Consider the following 19,996-nt stretch of genomic DNA (forward strand, 5'->3'; position numbering starts at 1 on the left):
AATGCGGAAAATCTAGTAAACGATTTTATTTTTCTGTGGCAGAATTGCGAGCCCTACAGTTTATACACAGGATGCGGACAGTAGACTGGAAACTACCTATAGTCTACGGTGCCGGCGTGCGGCCGGGTCGAACGAAAAGAAGGCTTTACGCGCTGGGAGCTGAATGTGTTTCTTACTTGTCTCCCGGCATCACTTGGCGTTCACTTAGTCAGCCGTAAACATGAAATGTACGTGCTTAGAAAGCGCGAGGTCTTCGCGTGCTTTTATTAGCGCGTAAGTATTAATGGTAACCCTGCTCACGTAATGAGCTTGTATGTCTTCGAAGCACGAGATTGCGCGCCTGCCAAATCTCGACACGTTTCCCCATCCACTACCATCCGTATGGCGCCACCACCAGGGGCATGTGTATCGACACGTCGATGCATATAAAGTGCACGCGCAGACTCAGAACCTTGACTCGGCGGTACGGGGCGAAGCAGCGACCTATTCCCAGACTGCCGCTCTCAGCCATCGCGTATTTTATGCTCTCCATCGCTGCCGCCATGTGAGGGTGACTCATTCTCCTTGCATCCACCGTCTGCGGTAAACAGGTCTGTGAGTGAGTGAGGGCTGTGCACTCGGCGGGCGATTGCCATAGAGCATTTCTTTTTTTTTTTCAGAAAAGGGTAAGAAGAAAGAGGCTAGTTTTTGAGCGTTGCGTAAGCGTTTTTATTGTTGGCTTTTCGGCGCATCGTACACAACGCGAAGGTGATGAGTGGAAGGTCCTTCTCCGCTCATGCAATGAATAAAACGAGAAAAAAATATGAAAAGGAATATTCATCAACAGCAAAAGCATTGCTTGTAATACCGTTGCTTCCTGACTGGCTTACTTCAGTTGCAGTCAAAGGTCGATTGACGTGTATCAGCGTCTGCCACCGGTGACACCATTAAATAAAAATAAAAACAAAACAAAACAAAATTGAAGCACCGCGTAAAAGCAAAAGCAAACGGGCTGTTCTGTTGATGTATTCAAGAACGAAAATCCGCCAATAAAAGGCGCATGGTCGGCCCTCGTAAGAACGCCCATGGGATGCATATTGACAGGTATGTACAGGGGGCCTGAGAAAGGGAGGCGATATTACGGAGGATGATAAGGGTGATGGCAACATGACAGAAGTCGTCCTCCGCTCTCGCTGTCTTGAAACTTCGCTCTTCCTGCAGTAATCCACGAAGCTCGATTTAATAAATTAAATAATAAATAAATAAATGGTTTTGGTTTATGAGCGTTTAACGTCTCAAAGTGGCTCAGGCTATCAGGGACGCCGTAGTGAAGGTCTCCGGAAATTTCGACCACCTGGGGTTCATTAACGTGCACTGACCACGCACAGTACACGGGCCTCTAGAATTTCGCCTCCATCGAAGTTCGACCAGCAGCCGATCGCCGTAACCACTCAGCCACTGTGGCGACTAAAAAATAAATAAAAATAAAAGCAAAGTTTACAAGCAGCAATACTCTTCGCAATTCCCACCTGTGGGCCATCGAGAACGCATTTCTGCCGTGCTCGAAATATTCGAGAATTCATCCTAACGTCAGTTTGTTTTTAAGCAACCTTAGTGAGATAGTTTTCTCCTTGTCATTTCGTCGCCGCTACGGCAAAAAAAAGGGTAATTTTTCTAGAAGAGGATTACCAGTGAGATTATTGCGTTATTTCGACATCACACGAAAAAAAAAAGGAACAGTGAGCACTGTGCATAGCTGACAGCCTCTTCATTCCTCACCCCTGACGCGCATAAAAAAGAAAGAGTTCTTACAGTCGTAACCTATGTAAAATTGAGTTTTCGTTCAGTGGAAAGCCCGTGTTTAGCACTGCTTGCGTTGCGTATTTTGCAAAAAAAAAAAACGCTCTGTTTACCGTGACCAGTGACGACTGAGTTGCCAAAAGTTGCAAACCTTTATCCGACATTGAAGAGGACACGCTTCAACACAGAAAACACGTCGTTCTTGTCATGAAATGTTTTACCGAAGTGAATATTGAGGAGTGAGTGGTGCGGTTATGTATTGCTGTGGCAGAGCTCCTGGGAAGACGGCGTTTTGTGATCGCCCATCGAGTAACGCCGGCCAGAACACGGGAGACCTCAGAGCCGACAACAGAGCCGTCATACTAGCGATGCCAGCTCCAGACAGAGGCGGCGGCAGCGGCGGCGTCTTCCCTTTCGTTGCGGGAAGAAAGGGGTCCTTCCCCACCTTGCCTCAAAACAAATTCGTTGGAACTCTCACGATATCGCGGAACTGCGACGGTGATGTGGCGACGGGGGTTTTCCCAGTAATGGCCTGAGCGATGGGAGGGGGGGGGGGGGGGGAAGCGATCCTGATCCTGTCTTACGACGACGCTGCAGACAGAAGACGACGACCTCCTCGGAAGCAGGTGACCTTCCAAGAAACGACGCTGCAAGTTGACAGTGGTCATCGCCCGGTTCCTCTCGATGCTCTCTTGCCTTCCTCATCTCCCCCTTCGCATTTTGACTTATAACCTGACCATCACGTAAATATTTTGTATATAGTTCTCTCGTTGCTTCATCGAAACCACGTCTCCGACGTCAATGTCCTTTATACGGCTCGACCACTCTCACATGTGGCTGTGACACGCATAACATCGTGGCCCTTAGAAAAGATGACAGATGGTTAACATGCTTCAAAGGAAGCATTGCAAATTTGTTCTTCGAAGGTACACTGGAATATATCTGACGTTGCGTCGCCTATCCGCCATCAGAGTTTGTGCTTAAGTTAGTCTATTTTTAAATGTAACGGATTCTTGTTGACTGTGCATAGCCTCGCATAGAATGCGTTGCTGACACAGTTTCCATTAGGGCGGTCTAAATTGAAATCTTGTGCGCTCGTTCGTATTCACAATAAAATAATGCGAAGAAAAAACGAATTTTCAGACACCCTGCATATATGCAGCTACAAAGCCCCTATTATTCTGTATCTGAGCACCGGCTAATTTTAGCGCATGACAAAGAAAGAAAAAGGGAAAGAGAAATGAAAATACATAACACCCTCTTTTCCTCATTGTTGCTCGTGAGCAGTATGATGCCGGTGCCTGCGGTAAGCCGGTTCAAAGCCGGCGACCTATATCCCCTTAGCACGCGTATCCTGTGCCACGAATCGCACACTTTCAGCCTAGCGGTCGCTTAGTATTTTGCTCCCCTGAGAGCACCGATACCACAGACTAAATACGTTCTCCAGACAGCATAACTGCATCGTACGCGTTACTTCGCGATGATATCATACCAGGAACATGCCAGCTGATTAGAAGGTTGTGATATATCAGATGGAACGTCATCTATATCAAATGATAGTACTTCCTTCCACTATTCTGCGAAAGACGGCGAAGAACATAGGTGCCATGCTGACACGTATGTCGTCATCCCCTTTGTTCCTTTTGTTCTTCATTCCTCTCTCGTTCGCCCTTTCCAGTCCGAGCTCTTCAATATACAGCGCGCCAATGTCAAATACTCCTTGCAGAATTCCGCCGTCGCACCCGCTGGAAGCCAGCCAATTTCTTTTCTCACGCGAACGGCAGACTCAGATTTTTTTTTTTTTCGTTTGCTGCCTTCGCGCTGTGCGTGCGTGTGAGTTGGCGCCAACGGTTGTGTGTGTGCAAGTCTGCGCACCCGTATCTACGCGGTCCCGTACACGGCAACGCGTAGCCATGCGGCGCCAGTTCCGAGTTGCAGCGCGTACAAAAGAGGCGCGAACGAATACGCGAGCCGGCGTGAGCCCCGGGACGCATGCCGTCGTGCGGTCGACCTTGGGGCAGGACAAACGCGCACCGCGCTGCCGGTCGCCGTTGTTTCCTTCGACAAATATTCAGCGAAGAGAGACGGCATACACACGGCGTCAGAAGACAGCACGCACACGTCCCGAACAACCCGCTACTCGCGGTACGCTGGGCCTTTGCTCATGCAACGCGGCATCATGGAGCCGCTTCAGCGCTAGTACGTCTAGCGTCGATTTCGTAAGCTGCGAGGAAAAATACCATTAATCCCCATTGCGGTCTCTCATGTGCCGGGAGATCGTCGGTTAGTTGCATTCGGACGGAAGTTCACATTTTCGCTTTGTAGGTATGTACGTGACGATGGAGTCATTTCATGGGCAAACTTGGGAAGTGTGTGAGTGTTGGGAGGGGGGGGGGGGGGCGCACAAGCGACGAGATAAGACGATATTAGACAACAGTTCACTCCACCTCGTCATCCGAGCCCCTCAGCGCGCAACTTCATCACTGTTCGTTTTTCAAGAAGTACTTGCTGTCTCCTTATAACACCGTGACCGCCCCCCAACGCAACAACAACAAAAAAAAACGCCCTCGAACTGTAGGCCAGTAAGTCATATTTACAGCACGCAACAGAAAATAAGACCAGAGGGCTGAAAATAAATGAGGTCAAAGGCCAACTCAGACTGTTCAGTGGGTTAGGAAGACAATTCGGGATACTGTTTTTCCCTTGTATGCAGGATAGAAAGCAGTATAGAACAAACCGCAGTTTAGTGAGTTTGGTGATATGCAAGAGACAGCACTCTGTGCGGGAGGTCACAATAATTTCTTGACAGAATATACAGCGGCTGCACGCCTAGTGTGACCTTCTTTATGGGCGCGGCGTTCAATGATGACAGATGAAAACTGTTTGCTTTGTTTGCAAATGAAATCGAGTTTTATTAAGCGTTTACGATGTTGAGAGTCCCTTCGGCTAGAATCTCTTTTTCTCCCTCTATCAAACACGTGTACTCTTCGCATTATGAATAAAGAAGAGAAGCTTGAACTAATTTCACTTTTTAGACTTCCGTGTGTAGTGCAGCACTATTGGATCGCCCCGTTTGGAGCCCATCTGGCATAGTATCTGTTCACTGCTCCGCGGTTTCTGTTGTTGAATACATTCTGACATGCTAACTGGACTGGTGCGTCGTCGGAAGTGCACGCACGCACGCACACACGCACACACACACACGCACGCACGCACGCAAAGTACCTTCTGAAAACGCAATTTCTTAATGCTACAGCGAGGTGCGCGCGCTCTCCTGCATTGTTGGCGGTATGCAAATTATGAATTTCCTCTTTTTTCAGTTGTACTTGTCCTGGCAAGGAAAGTGTTTTTCTCTCTTCGCTGAGCCACACTACATCAGAGGAGCAACAGCTTCGGCGCTGCCGTAGTCGTCTCGTGGACTGTAGTGCAGACTGCAAGGAGCACATCCGTCGACACTGCAGGGAATGTTATACCGCGTAAATCGCGCGCTGAGGCGGTAAGCTGCGGTGCGTCACGTTTATAAGCTGTGTACTGAACGCGCGGGGCCATCTTATACAGAGTAGACGACAAAGGCGTGCGTCAGGCATGTGCACGCTGTATAGGCGCGCAGGTTGGTGATTAATGTGGGCGTGTCTGGAGGTTCAAAAGCTGAGGATCTCTGCGCATGTGTATGGCGACGCGTTTAGTACCAGGCGTCATTTTAAAGCGAAAGCTTTACTAAACAGCCAGCGAGCCATTTCGGCTCGTCGCGCACTTCAGCCGTATGCGCGTAGCGTGGCCTTGAGTCGCCAATGCCTAGCAACGCTGCAGCCGCGCTCCAACAGATGGCGCCGCCATCGACGCCACTGCCGCCACCACTCGCTCCGCCAGCTGCGCTGGGGTAGAGAGTAGAGGTAACGCCTCGTGGGGTATATATATATATATATATAATGTTCATCTGACGCGAGACCACTACAGTCCTGAAGAGGACCGCACCGCGGTCGAAACGTTGATAAATAAATGTGTCTCTGTAGAAGTGCCCACTTCTCTTAAAGGGACTATGCAATAAATTAATTGAGATTACGTAAAGCAGACGAGAGATAAGCAATCGATCACTTGTCGCCCCAGTGCAAGAATTTTTGAGCTAGCATCAATAACAGCGAAGATATAGACGATTAAAAATTACGCTCCTCCTTTCCCCCTCAACTCGTACACGAGGAGCACCAGGAAAAAATAAAGAAAACAGCTATGGGACTGGGCCCCGCCCATTACTACGTCATCCGCTGACGTTTATTTTGCAACTTCCGGATGTCGCTCCTTGCCCCCCAGCAGCAGCGTCGGCGGTGTGGCGGCATCTCTCCGGTCTCTTCGCCTTCCTGGATTGCGGCGCTCGTCGGGTTTTTTTGCTTGTCATCTGTGGTTATTAGCAGTAATAAACCCGGGCCTCGAGGTGCCACTGCTTGCTTTCACGGCCGCGGTGGGCATCGAGCCCTATGCGTGCGCACGAAGAGCCGTGCGAGTGGCTCCGGAAATCCCTACAGAAGGAGGCGGCAGAGGAAAATTGAAACCATATGCGCGAAGGCAATGCCCTGGCTCGCTTGCCCGAGAGGGTCGCGCGGCGGCACGAGCAGACGATTTTCATGGCTACCGGAAGTGTGCCCGTGACGTCGTGGCTGCCGTGGCTCCAGCGAATGAGAATGTGTGGTGGCCTGGGGACGTCATGGTACAGTGACGTCATTCTTCCACGATTTTAGTTCCAAAATCGGTCACTACGATCACACTAATCAGCCCGCGAATATTAAAAAACACGGTTTTTAAAAGTTCATAATAAATTGCCGGCTCAGTTCTGAAGACGACTCATACTTATTGTGAATGCTTCTTAGCAGCATTTCTAAGCATTGAAAACATTTACAAGTGACTTTTTATTCGTTGCATAGTCCCTTTAAACGTTTATTCTGCGGAGCCAACGCAACCTACGCTCGTAACATATATATATATATATATATATATATATATATATATATATATATATATATATATATATATATATATATATATATATATATATACCAAAAGTGATTTCTGGCAGCTGATTTGAAAGGCTGGTCCTCCAGCCGAAACGTCGTGAATTAAATCCTGTTATGTTTCTTCAATTTTTGGTGATTTTATATATATATATATATATATATATATATATATATATATATATATATATATATATATATATATATATATATATATATGTATGTATGCGCGCTTCGCGTCGGTGTATTGTAGTCGTTAAGGAGAGCGCGAAATAGACACAACAACGACGGAACGAAGCGAGGAAGAGACAACGCGCTCAAGAGACGCCAGAAGAGCATGCCGCACGACTCGACATATCCTGCCCGCCCTTTGTCACCTCCACAGCCACCTCCACAGTAACCGCGCGCTGTTCCGTACCATCTCCCTTGAAATTATTTCCCTTTCCGGCCAAGATCATGTGAGTGCAGATAGTAAATTCACGATAGCGCCCTCTGTCCGGCATACGTGTCCCTTATGGCTTAGGCTAATAATAATAATAATAATAATTGGTTTTTTGGGGAAAGGAAATGGCGCAGTATCTGTCTCATATATCGTTGGACACCTGAACCGCGCCGTTAGGGAAGGGATAAGGGAGGGAGTGAAAGAAGAAAGGAAGAAGCAAAATGTTTTCTTTTGGTGCAAGAGAAATCTGAATGTTCATATACTTCATATTGCGCCATCATTCAGCGGTTGTTGCAATCTTTCTCGAGGTACCTTTAGGTATGCGCCAAAAGTTTTTCCGCGGAGTGTATAGAACTGGGAGTTAGAAGATGCACGAAAGCAGCTTTGAAACGACATGTGTATCCATAGTTACGCAACCATCTTGGTAAAGCAGCCTTATTCAACGTCTGGCCTGATCGTGACTGTCGCCTTGATTTGCGTTGACGAGAGCCTTCGGTGCGTAAGCAACATTTTGCGTCGTTTAACAATTACACCATTTCGCGCACTTATAGTCTCATTTGAGGTTGTGTCCAAAGACGAACATTAATCTGAAATAGCTACGACAGTCGGCGCAGCTACTCGCGAGCCTTACGTGAGGTAATGCTGTCTGTCGCTAGCACAAATATGTGTCACGCACCAAATTTGCCTTAGATAAACATCGTTGCTTTGGTGCAAAATAAAACACGCAGATAGACAGAAACTAAGGTTCTTAATTATCTTTGACGATTAAGATTAAACACCGAAAACTCTGTTACGCCATTAACAACAGCACCATATTGATATGTCTCCTATTTTACTATCTAATACTAGCTGCGCTGCATGGTGGAAGGAAGTGTTCCGCGTTAATGCTAATACTGCCGCGCAAATTTAGTCTAGCTGCTAGTAAACTGCTAATCCTTTTTTGGGTTATGCGTGCAGTCTCCAGTGCAGAAGTCATTTTCAGCTTGAAAAGTGCCTAACCTAGATTTTTAGATCGTTATTTTCTGTGGATTTTTAATGTTCATGATCAGAAATCAGAACATCAACAATGGGATTTATTTCTGCTACACTACAAAAACCAATGTATGCCTTGAGGACCTCATCCCAGAACTTCTGACAAGACCAGCCTTAGCAACTGAACCCTACGTTCAATCGTCATGTCAGTGTTGAATTACACCCATTGTACGGCATTTTTATCGACTTGGTCCAGAGCTTCGAGATATGACATTTGCTAAATATACAAGAGCCGTTAAAACATATACTACGAGCGAATATTTCTTTCTTTATTGTTTCCTCAGACACAGTCCAATAGGGGGCAAGGCTAAAGGCGACAAAACACCTGACAAGGGCGCGGGCCTCCTTGCACAATGTACATAAAACGAAAATAGCATAACAAAGGTCGGTCAGGCAGTCGCTCTAGGATCAGGAATGGGAATTGATACAAAAAGACTAGTTACTATCAGTATAACATGTCATTACAAAATTTCGACTTTCCATACAATAGGGTGAGAGGTACAAAATAAATAAAAATATTTGAATGGTACATCGTAGATATAATGCCTACAACATTGAACCAATGCATGCACCACGCACTAGTTTTGAACCAGCAGTTTCTACACCATTAGGCGCAGCACCATAATATTCATCGCGAAGCCAAGACAGAGTAGATCAGACCTCAGTTTACAGGAAATTACAAGGGCAATACAAGAGCGAACATACAAGTTGTAGGTTAAACTTTTTGGAATACTTACAGTAATGAAAACTTAATACTGCTATTCACAAGAAACTTACTAGAGTATTCTTAAAAGTTTGCCGATCTTTATTAAAGTCCACCTGCATATCTGTTATGTTAAAGCATCAGTTATTTGGTAAGGCAATGCTTGCTTTGAAATGATTGAGACGGAAAATATTGGCGAACCCCATCGGCAACATAAAATGGATCAGCAGTACTTTCTTTTTTGGGGGTACCGTAGTTCAGTAGATGACATTACCTGAACCGGCAGGGAACTGTGCATCGATTCAATCGTTTCTACATCCGAATTGGCAACGTTGGTCCCGGTTCTCATAACTGCTGATGTCACCCGAAATAACACTGAGCATCTATGCTATAGTAGGATGCAACTGAAAAAAAAAAATCGGTAGTTAGCAACATTGGGCCGTGGTCCGCAGCGTCAGTAAACGAAACGAGCTTTTCGATGTCTGGCTGTATCAAATAAGAAAGATGCACAAAATTTCTTGGGCTTATAATTTCGTGTGATGGCTAGCTTCTTGTTTAGGTAACAAGAAAAACGTTAATCGTGGGCTACTTATTGTCACGAAGGAATTCTGTGTGGCGGTCGCTGCCGATCCAAGTTGTGTCCGACTGTATTAGAACTGATTGCTATGCGCAGACTGTGTTGTCTTTGTTTTAGAACCTGCTGTACCCATGCGAAATAAATTACACTTTCATAAATAACAGCGCATATAGTTTGTGGCGTGCTAAAGTCCGGCTAAGCGGGCTTTTGTTCTTGTCTAGACCGTATCTCTAAGTTTGTAACAGCGTGAAAATAAGGTATTCAAGCTGCACCTAGGCGATCGAAGTGAACTCCAAGCAAAGCGGCCGCTACCACTGCAGCTTTCTAAAACTCTTCTTCGCTCAGAGTTTCACTGGAAGGCACACCAGCGTACTGTGCTGCCTATATGACGAATGTTTGGCCCATAGACGCCTTCAGAGAATGGAACGAGATCAGAATGCTCTTATACTTCGATGCACTGTTCGATTTGTATCCGCTTGAGTAACCCTGGCAGAGTCCGCCGTTCTTCCACTGCATGTTCCGACGAGAGGAGCAATGTTCTGCAGCGATCCCTCCCCCTTCCGCACTAGCTCGTGAAATCGGTCTCCTGAAATGCGACCAGGCTTTTGTTCAAAGTGCAAAAAATGGCTGACCGCAGCCAGCGAGGTATGGGTGCGGTCGACTAACGGTGAACTTTGTGGCTTTGAAGCCCTTCAGACTATGAAAAGCGTGTAAGTGTGCGGATTTGTGAGTAACCCGCACGCTCGAAAAAAAAGAAAAGAAACAGCAAGTCGCAGCAATAAACAACGAAAGCTCTATTCGCTGAACGACAGCTTTTATTTGGAGCGCGAAACGATCGGCGAAGGCAATCGATTAATCGTCAACGCGGGCGTGCGTAGAGAAGTGTTGCCGAGCAGCCGTTTCGGTGGAGCGTTTCGGAACGCCTGGGGATATGCAAGAGTACAAATTCGTGACCGCTTGGCTGATTATGCCTCTGCTCAACGTTGTCGCTTCGTTGAGTATGCCTTGCTGCGTGGGCCTCGAAAACACTCGATTTGCTCTTAGGAAGTACGAAATGATCAGGGGGTACAGATTGCGTTTCTTGACGGGACGGTCCTTGCACAAGTTGGCCTTTTTGCCTCGCCGGCGCAGTAACGCTCTTGCTTCAGTTTTACTCAGCCGCGACTCAGTCTCTATGGCGTACGTATAGCTACGGTACACGAGGTCAGACAGAGTCGACCCTGGCCGCGGCCGCTGAATTCTGATGCGGGCAAAATGCAAACACGTCCATGTACACTGATTTCGGAGCGCACTAACGTTAACCTGGAGCCTCCTACTACCGCGCGGCTCATTGCCCACATTGTTGATCTGGCACAAATAAGAAAAATGGTGAACATTTCTCAGAAGATTTAAAGTTTGTTATGTGGGCAATTTTGATCAGTACTGGCAGCGAACGCAGGACTAGGGATCACGGCGTGAAATGAACAAGCACATTGGGAGCAACGAAATAAGGGAACCTAATACTTTGAGACAAATTACGCGCTGTTTTGTTACGACGGCCGTGAACGGGACCCAAATATTGGTAACGGAACCACAGAACACTTGTGGCGGTGTAAGCGGAACGCTGAATTGTGGCGCCTGACTACTGCTATGTCCAAAAAGCAGGCAGCAAATCATAATCATCGCCATTATACGCGTGTATCTGGAGAGGAAGCCCCTGTGTGGCGCACTGCCATTCACGGAAGCCCTGACTCTAAATCCGCAAAGTAAGCGGGCAGCTGCGGACTGGACGTTCGTGTAATCCGGTATTCGTGGCGTGAAATATTACGGGACCACAAGCTTTACTCCAATTATTTCTAACGAGCACGTACGAGTTTCTCATATACATTTCTTGTATTAAATGTGTTTGCTTACCTTACTTACCTATACTTTTTCTTATATTGTTATACATATTGTTATTATATTGTTAAACAAAATTATTTCATTAATTTCTTAGATGCTGCCCTAGAACGACTTTTTTTTTCTTGAAATTAAACAGCGCTACATATTTAGACGAATACGAAGGAAGGCATGAAAGGACGGGCGCTGACTCCAACTAAGTTTATTGACACCATTGTTCTTTGACTATATAAGAAAGACGACATGCAGATATACAGCCAACACAGCCTTGTTCTCCTGTTATTATTGTACTCCCCGTGCCGATCTTTACTTGTGCTCACACATTGACTCAGAGGCCTTGTTTATCCGAGCTGTAACCTGAGCGCTCAGAACCGAGCGTGTGACACGAGAGCAAAAAGTTACCTCTCTGTTCACACTGAGCTCAATTCGCTTCAAGCTCTCTGCGAGGAAACGGTAATATTCATGACCTTGATCGGCCCGAGCAGTACTTCTGTGTGTTCCAGTCTGTTTGAAAATGTTGTGCGCGCAGCTTTTGTAGCGATAGCTACACTACGGTAGCATTTCGAGCCTTCAGCGTGGCGGCGCGCCACCCTGTGGCTGCGTCGCCACGTTGTCACGTGGTTGGCCACGTGGTGCGGAGCAGCTGCCGGCGGCGCGGCGTCGTGGCTGAACATGTGGTTCGTCACGTGGTTGGTCACGTGACCAAGTTACACTCAGCCAGCTGCAGCTATCGCGTCACTTCAGGTTTAACAAGAGATAAACCACCGCCAATTTTTTTTTGCATGTCGTTTAGTATTTCATTTGAAAGTATTTCGAAACTTTAAGTCATATAAAGCCTCATTGACATCAACGTGAAAATAAAGAGGGAAAGGGAGGGGATGCCGCCTTGTGAAGGCGAAAACAAAAGCTGTCTACGGACAGGTGGACAAAAACAATGCACAGAGGGGACTCTACGGTGCTAAGCTTCAGCAAGAGGCTGCTCGAAACTTTCTCCTTGTGAAAAGGCTAAACGACGAGAATGAAGTATAGTATCATAATTAAATAGTTTTTAGGCGCAAAAAAGGACAAGACACATAGGGTAGGTGACAGGACGAAGCGCCAACTTCCAACTGATTTTATTGCATGCGTGAAACGTACTAAAATAGCTTGTCGTCACATGTGCAGATGGGTCACCTAAAGCTCAAGTACGACTTGATAAAACGCGCTCCAGGAATTTCTTTTCACAGTCGTACAATACAATCGATGTGTCACGCACAGGTCGCCTTTCTTTTTGATAAAAAACGCTTCTATCAACTCCCTAGCATTAGTATTCCAGCTTTTGCCCAGAATGCGCACATCAGTGAAGCAAGGCTCACAATTGCGGGACGGGCACTTACTAATGTGCTTAGTTAGATGTGTGCCTTCCTTTTTCTGCTCTACGTTTCTCTCATGTTCCCTCGTTCGCTCATTCAGGCACCTGCCAGTCTGGCCTATGTAGGTGTGCCCGCAAGACAGGGGGATTTCGTAGACCACCCCTTCAGCACATTTTACGAACGGTCTCCTGTGCTTTGTTCCGCGGCCTCGTTCCTTGCTATTCTCTTTATCAGTACGGGAGCAAAGGTCACCTAGCTTTCTCGGTGCCGAAAAGGCGTGCCGTACTGCATGGCGGCTGGCAACTTTTTGCAAATTATGGGCCACACGATGCACGTATGGCACCACCACTGGTCTTACCTCTTCTCGAGGGACCTCTGGCCTAGCTCTACCAGTACCATTCTTTGTCTTGTTTAGGAGACATTCAACCACCGCAGTCACGAGCGAACGGGGGAACCCGGCTGCAAAAAGCCTAGCCAATTGGTTATAAAAACTGTCCCGTATTTTGTGAGGGCATGACTTTTTGAGAGCGGATTCAAGGCAAAGCGAAGCAATCCCGCGTTTTACAAGTTTGGAATGGCAGGAGTCAAAAGGTAGCAGCTGCTTCTTTGCACGCGGAAAGTAAGAACAACAGACCCGATCACCACAGAACTCAATTTCCAAGTCTAAAAACTGCAATGAATCATGAGCAGGTAGTTCGTGTGTGAACTCCAGACCTTTTCCATGCTCTCTAAAGGCAGATAAAACACTGTCCACCGTTTTCTTAAGGTTGTAAAGACCTTCTTTAGTTAAAACGATCATAAAATCATCAACATACCTAAATACTTTAAAAACCTTGTCAATGGGTAAACCTTGCTGCAGAGCTTGGTCAGTATGAGATAAAAAGATGTGACATAGCACCGGTGCCACACAGGACCCAATGCATATGCTTGATTTCTGCAGAAAAAACTGCTGGTCAAAAGTAATAAAAGTAGATTCCAGGTAAAACTGTAATAAGGTTAAAAAGTCATCTATAGAAATACCGGCTGAGTTCTGAAAAGAAATCGGGTCATTTTCCTCAATACATTCCCTAACAGCGGAGAACAAGGGGCCATGAGGGACTGAATAGAACAAATCTACAACATCCACTGAAAAAGCACCCCCAACATCAGGGTTGGTTTCAAAAAATTCACAAAGATCATTTGACCGTTTTGTCAAAAAAGGATCATTTACATGCAGCTTGGACAGGTGCTTAGTCAAATACGTGCTAAGATTTTTCTGCCACGTGCCTTTTTCGGTTACGATAGTTCTAAACGGCATGCTTTGCTTGTGAGTTTTGACAGAAAAGAAAACTTTGAGCGCGCTCTTTTTGCTATCTCTAATCTGGTTAGTAAGGGTGCTCAACCGCAGACCATCACACAAGGCCATCGCGGCCGATTTCACTTTTGTAGTTTTTTTAGATATTGGAACGAAATTCTTTCTAACCGCTTGAGTTGCTCTCGCTAAGTAGTCATCGTCCGAGATAATCAAAGAGAAAGGCGACCTGTGCGTAAGTGACACATCGATTGTATTGTACGACTGTGAGAAGAAATTCCTGGAGCGCGCCTTATCAAGTCGTACTTGAGCTTTAGGTGACCCATCTGCAAATGTGACGACAAGCTATTTTATTTACGTTTCACGCATGCAATAAAATCAGTTGGAAGTTGGCGCTTCGTCCTGTCACCTACCCTATGTGTCTTGTCCTTTTTTGCGCCTAAAATCTATTTAATTATGAACCAAAACCAACTAGCCCAGCAGCAAGTGCTCTTAGACCATATTTCTAGTACAGTGGGCCCTTCCTTTTGTGTGTCATCTCCACGTTTCATTGATGATTGTATCACATCTGTCGTCGCCAACACCTGTCGGGCAAGGACAGTCGCCCTTTGCGTAAAGAACGGCTTGGTCCCCATTGAAGTAAGTGCGCTTTTTCGCCCTGTGCTTCCTTCATGGGGTCACGTAAAGCGAATTAGCAAGATCCTCAGGTCGGAGTTTTGGCGCCAGAATCGCCTTTTTTATGACCTTCTGCGTGCTGCCTGCTTCGCACAAAGTCCTGCATGTGTAGCTGAGACCACTTTTCGATCCATCACCAAGTTGGCCTCAAGGATGACTGAGCAACAGTGGACGTGCATGCTCAACTGTTTGCTGAGGGAAGCAAGAAATGACAAGAAGATGAAAGGTGGAGAAGGATTGGTGATAATGGGTGATGTACATCTGCCAGAGAAGATGAAATCTGTTTTGGAAAAAGGACCGAAGTACGCAGTGGAGCCAAAAGTGCCGTATCAAAATCTATTAGCCATCAACCGACAAATTGCAAGAAAAGCCACAGCAGAGGTGCGAGAAAAATGCCTGCTGGAAGGCGTTGAATCCCTTCTAAAGTCGGGTTATCCGGACACCACAAGAAACAAGGGAATGTCGACGGAAGCCATTGTGTCGTACTGCAGAAGAAATCAACTGCGTCTACTACAAGCTGATAAGCAGGGCGGATTTGTAGTTATCTCGGACGATGACTACTCAGCGAGAGCAACTCAAGCGGTTAGAAAGAATTTCGTTCCAATATCTAAAAAATCTACAAAAGTGAAATCGGCCGCGATGGCTTTGTGTGATGGTCTGGGGTTGAGCACCCTTACTAACCAGATTAGAGATAGCAAAAAGAGCGCGCTCAAAGTTTTCTTTTCTGTCAAAACTCACAAGCAAAGCATGCCGTTTAGAACTATCGTAACCGAAAAACGCACGTGGCAGAAAAATCTTAGCATGTATTTGACTAAGCACCTGTCCAAGCTGCATGTAAATGATCCTTTTTTGACAAAACGGTCAAATGATATTTGTGAATTTTTTGAAACCAACCCTGATGTTGGGGGTGCTTTTTCAGTGGATGTTGTGGATTTGTTCTATTCAGTCCCTCATGGCCCCTTGTTCTCCGCTGTTAGGGAATGTATTGAGGAAAATGACCCGATTTCTTTTCAGAACTCAGCCGGTATTTCCATAGATGACTTTTTAACCTTATTACAGTTTTACCTGGAATCTACTTTTATCACTTTTGACCAGCAGTTTTTTCTGCAGAAATCAGGCATATGCATTGGGTCCTGTGTGGCACCGGTGCTATGTCACATCTTTTTATCTCATACTGACCAAGCTCTGCAGCAAGGTTTACCCATTGACAAGGTTTTTAAAGTATTTAGGTATGTTGATGATTTTATGATTGTTTTAACTAAAGAAGGTCTTTACAACCTTAAGAAAACGGTGGACAGTGTTTTATCTGCCTTTAGAGAGCATGGAAAAGGTCTGGAGTTCACACACGAACTACCTGCTCATGATTCATTACAGTTTTTAGACTTGAAAATTGAGTTCTGTGGTGATCGGGTCTGTTGTTCTTACTTTCCGCGTGCAAAGAAGCAGCTGCTACCTTTTGACTCCTGCCATTCCAAACTTGTAAAACGCGGGATTGCTTCGCTTTGCCTTGAATCCGCTCTCAAAAAGTCATGCCCTCACAAAATACGGGACAGTTTTTATAACCAATTGGCTAGGCTTTTTGCAGCCGGGTTCCCCCGTTCGCTCGTGACTGCGGTGGTTGAATGTCTCGTAAACAAGACAAATAATGGTACTGGTAGAGCTAGGCCAGAGGTCCCTCGAGAAGAGGTAAGACCAGTGGTGGTGCCATACGTGCATCGTGTGGCCCATAATTTGCAAAAAGTTGCCAGCCGCCATGCTGTACGGCACGCCTTTTCGGCACCGAGAAAGCTAGGTGGCCTTTGCTCCCGTACTGATAAAGAGAAAAGCAAGGAACGAGGCTGCGGAACAAAGCACAGGAGACCGTTCGTAAAATGTGCTGAAGGGCTGGTCTACGAAATCCCCCTGTCTTGCGGGCACTCCTACATAGGCCAGACTGGCAGGTGCCTGAATGAGCGAACGAGGGAACATGAGAGAAACGTAGAGCAGAAAAAGGAAGGCACACATCTAACTAAGCACATTAGTAAGTGCCCGTACCGCAATTGTGAGCCTTGCTTCACTGATGTGCGCATTCTGGGCAAAAGCTGGAATACTAATGCTAGGGAGTTGATAGAAGCGTTTTTTATCAAAAAGAAAGGCGACCTGTGCGTGACACATCGATTGTATTGTACGACTTTGAAAAGAAATTCCTGGAGCGCGCCTTATCAAGTCGTACTTGAGCTTTAGGTGACCCATCTGCACATGTGACGACAAGCTATTTTAGTACGTTTCACGCATGCAATAAAATCAGTTGGAAGTTGGCGCTTCGTCCTGTCACCTACCCTATGTGTCTTGTCCTTTTTTGCGCCTAAAAACTATTTAATTATGAACCAAAACCAACTAGCCCAGCAGCAAGTGCTCTTAGAAGTATAGTATGGCGGGACTAACACAGCCAAAGCAGGACGTTCAGTCAGCCTGCACAGCGGCTCTTTTAAGATAGCGCGCACACGCAGATACGCACGAACGCATACCCAGGAAACTAAAAAAACTTTTCGTCTCTTTTGTACAAGCGCAAGAAGGAGATGGAAACGTGACGCAACTTGAAACTGCACGCACGGTCAGAGCTAGCAAAAGGGTTCTCAGCTCCAAAAAACTCTGCGTGAACAGTACCAAACGCAACGAGCTCATTCGGAATCTAGATTTACTTTCATGACACTATAAAGGTTTAGAACGTGTTCGTAATTTTTTTTTGCTCATAGTACACGCAAAAAAAAAATGTTAAACGTCCGCAAGCATCCGTACTTACTCACTCTCTACCGTCACTTTTCCATGATCCGCTCCCTTTACACACTCGGTATTTTAGAAAAAGGGGAATAGGGAAGAATGTTCCCTTCCCCTTCCTCTGTCTCCAGCTGTTTTGTCCTTCCTGTCGGACACGCGCACGTAATTGAGATGAATAATCATTCATAACGATGCCGGCAGGCCTGCGAATTCTCTGCGTTCAAACCTCTCTTTTCCAAGAAGTCCGCAGACGCTGCATACGCACTCACCTATGAGGGTCGCCACAGCCAAAGCGGCGACGAGCTCGCAGGAGCTGTCAACTGTCCTCCCAAGGTACACCATTGCGCTTGTTGGATGTTGGCGGTCACGGTATGGAGAAAAGCGGCCTGTTAAAGTTCGTGCACTGGTGGGAGCACATACGCAAGCGCTGGCACGCGCACGCAGAAGCAGCAGCTCAGCGGCGTGAATTCCTCAACAAGCGGGCAGATCCGTCATCCAGGCCGGTCGCCTCATCCGCCGCGGACGCCGGGCTCTTCAACGCGAGGCCGCGGCCCGCGTGCACGCGACGCACAGGTGGCGTTGGCTTGGAGGTGGTGCTGACAGCGGCATCGTAGCGAGCAAGACCCTCTGGCGCCTCGTTCCGGAGGAACGGCGTGCGTCGGACTCGCCTTTGCTGCGCCGACTCGTGCGCTGCTGACGGCGGCAGCGTCGGCGGCGGCAGCGCGTGGGCAGACCGGGCGCCGCCTTCTCCACGCGCGACGAGGGCGACTCGAGCTGGCCTTCCGCGGCGGCACCCTTCTCGTCGCGATGACGACAGCGCGCCGTCAGCGATTACTCGTCCATGACATACACAGGTGGTCGCCGTGGCGCGGCCATAAGTCCCTGCCCTTGTGATTGTTTTGCTGGCACCGTTTATTGCCGTCCGAGATGACCTTTCGCGTGAAGCAGGCGCATAACCGGAAACTTTGCTTTCCGGCCCTCAAGGTCTGGCAGCGGCACGTTGGGGCTCAACTGAGACTTCGAGGCGATCGAGAGCTGAGCTTGCGGCTGTGCGGTCAGTGATGGTAAGTGAATCCCGACCGCCAGCTCAGCTAGACCAAATTCGGTGCTCAACAGCGACTCGCAAAACTGTTAGCTGCTATCCGTCGAGAGCTGGCAAGGAACACCTGATGGCTAACATTTAGTCAGATTTATGAAAGAAATCGGCGGCTGCGTTTTTATGGAGGCAAAACGCTAAGGTGCCCGTGTGCTGTGCGATGTCAGTGCACGTTAAAGATCCCCGGGTGGTCGAAATTATTCCGCAGCCATCCACAACGGCACCTGTTTCTCCCTTTCTTCACTCAGGAGGTGAACTGCAAATCATGATCAATGACTTAGACAGGCAGAGCAGAATGCTGGGTCTAAAAATTAACATGCAGGAAACCAAGATTATGTTCAACAGTCTAGCAAGGGAACAGCAGTTCACAATTGGCAGCGAGGGGCTGGAACTTGTAAATACGTCGACTTAGGGGCAGATAGTGACAGCTGATCCGGATCATAAGAGGGAATTAACTAGAAGGATAAGAATGAGGTGGAGAGCATATGGCAGATTCTCTCAGATCATGAATAGCAGTTTACCAATATCCCTCAAGAGTAAAGTGTACAACAGCTGTATCCTACCGATACTCACCTACCGGGCAGAAACGTGGAGGCTAACGAAAACGGTTCGACTTTAACTGAGGACAGCCCAGCGAACTATGGAACGAAAATCGATAGGTGTAACGTTAAGAGACCGGAAAGGGGCAGAGTGGGTGAGGGAACAAACGCATGTTAATGACATCCTAGTCAAAACCAAGAGGAAGAAATGGGCTTGGGCAGGGCATGTAGTGCGAAGACAAGATAACCGCTGGTCCTTAAGGGTAACGGAGTGGATTCCAAGAGAAAATAAGCGGAGCAGGGGGCGGCAGAAGGTTAGGTTGGCGGATGAGATTAAGAAGTTTGCAGGCAAAGGTCAGGGTTAATTGGAGAGACATGGGAGAGGCCTTTGCCATGCAGTGGGTGTAGTAAGGCTGATGATGATTGCTTGGCAAAGCAGCCACGACGAAGAGGGTAACCCTGCGTATGCTGGTGCACTCCCTCCATCTAAGCTATTGGTAACGAACACAGGACGAGTGTCACGTCTATCGACAACAAGACGAAAGAAAGACAACAAGGCAATGGGCGATCATGTCCAACTACCGAGTTTTAAGCTCAGAGTACAGTGAGAAGGCGCGAACCCAAGCTACGTGGTATATCAGCAGTATTTATTCATTCATTGCACACCTTTGGGCCAGAGGCATTACAGAGGGGGAGTGGGAAGAAACAAAAATAAACATAAAGAAAATACAGGACAAATTTAAATAACACCTGAGTATACAATGCTAGCTATGGCTTTGCTGATCATCTCGTAATTTTTAAGGTCGGCAATATCTGCGGGAAGGCGATTCCAGTCGGGTGAGGTACGCGGCAAGAATGAGAAAAATGGCAGT

General features: G+C 47.0%; 1 protein-coding gene across 1 annotated transcript in view; it reads right to left on the minus strand.

Annotated features, from left to right (window-relative positions):
• Window positions 1-18,236, minus strand: part of LOC144114559 (tyrosine kinase receptor Cad96Ca-like) — an 80,547-nt gene extending 62,311 nt beyond the window's left edge. The window contains exon 1 of the mRNA XM_077648379.1: window positions 17,759-18,236. Within this exon, the coding sequence (XP_077504505.1) occupies window positions 17,759-17,831 (73 nt within the window). The 5' untranslated portion in view covers window positions 17,832-18,236. The remainder of the gene's footprint in view (window positions 1-17,758) is intronic.
• Window positions 18,237-19,996: the final 1,760 nt, after the last annotated feature.

The sequence above is a fragment of the Amblyomma americanum genome, chromosome 1, assembly GCF_052857255.1.
Source record: "Amblyomma americanum isolate KBUSLIRL-KWMA chromosome 1, ASM5285725v1, whole genome shotgun sequence".
Classification (NCBI taxonomy): domain Eukaryota; kingdom Metazoa; phylum Arthropoda; class Arachnida; order Ixodida; family Ixodidae; genus Amblyomma; species Amblyomma americanum.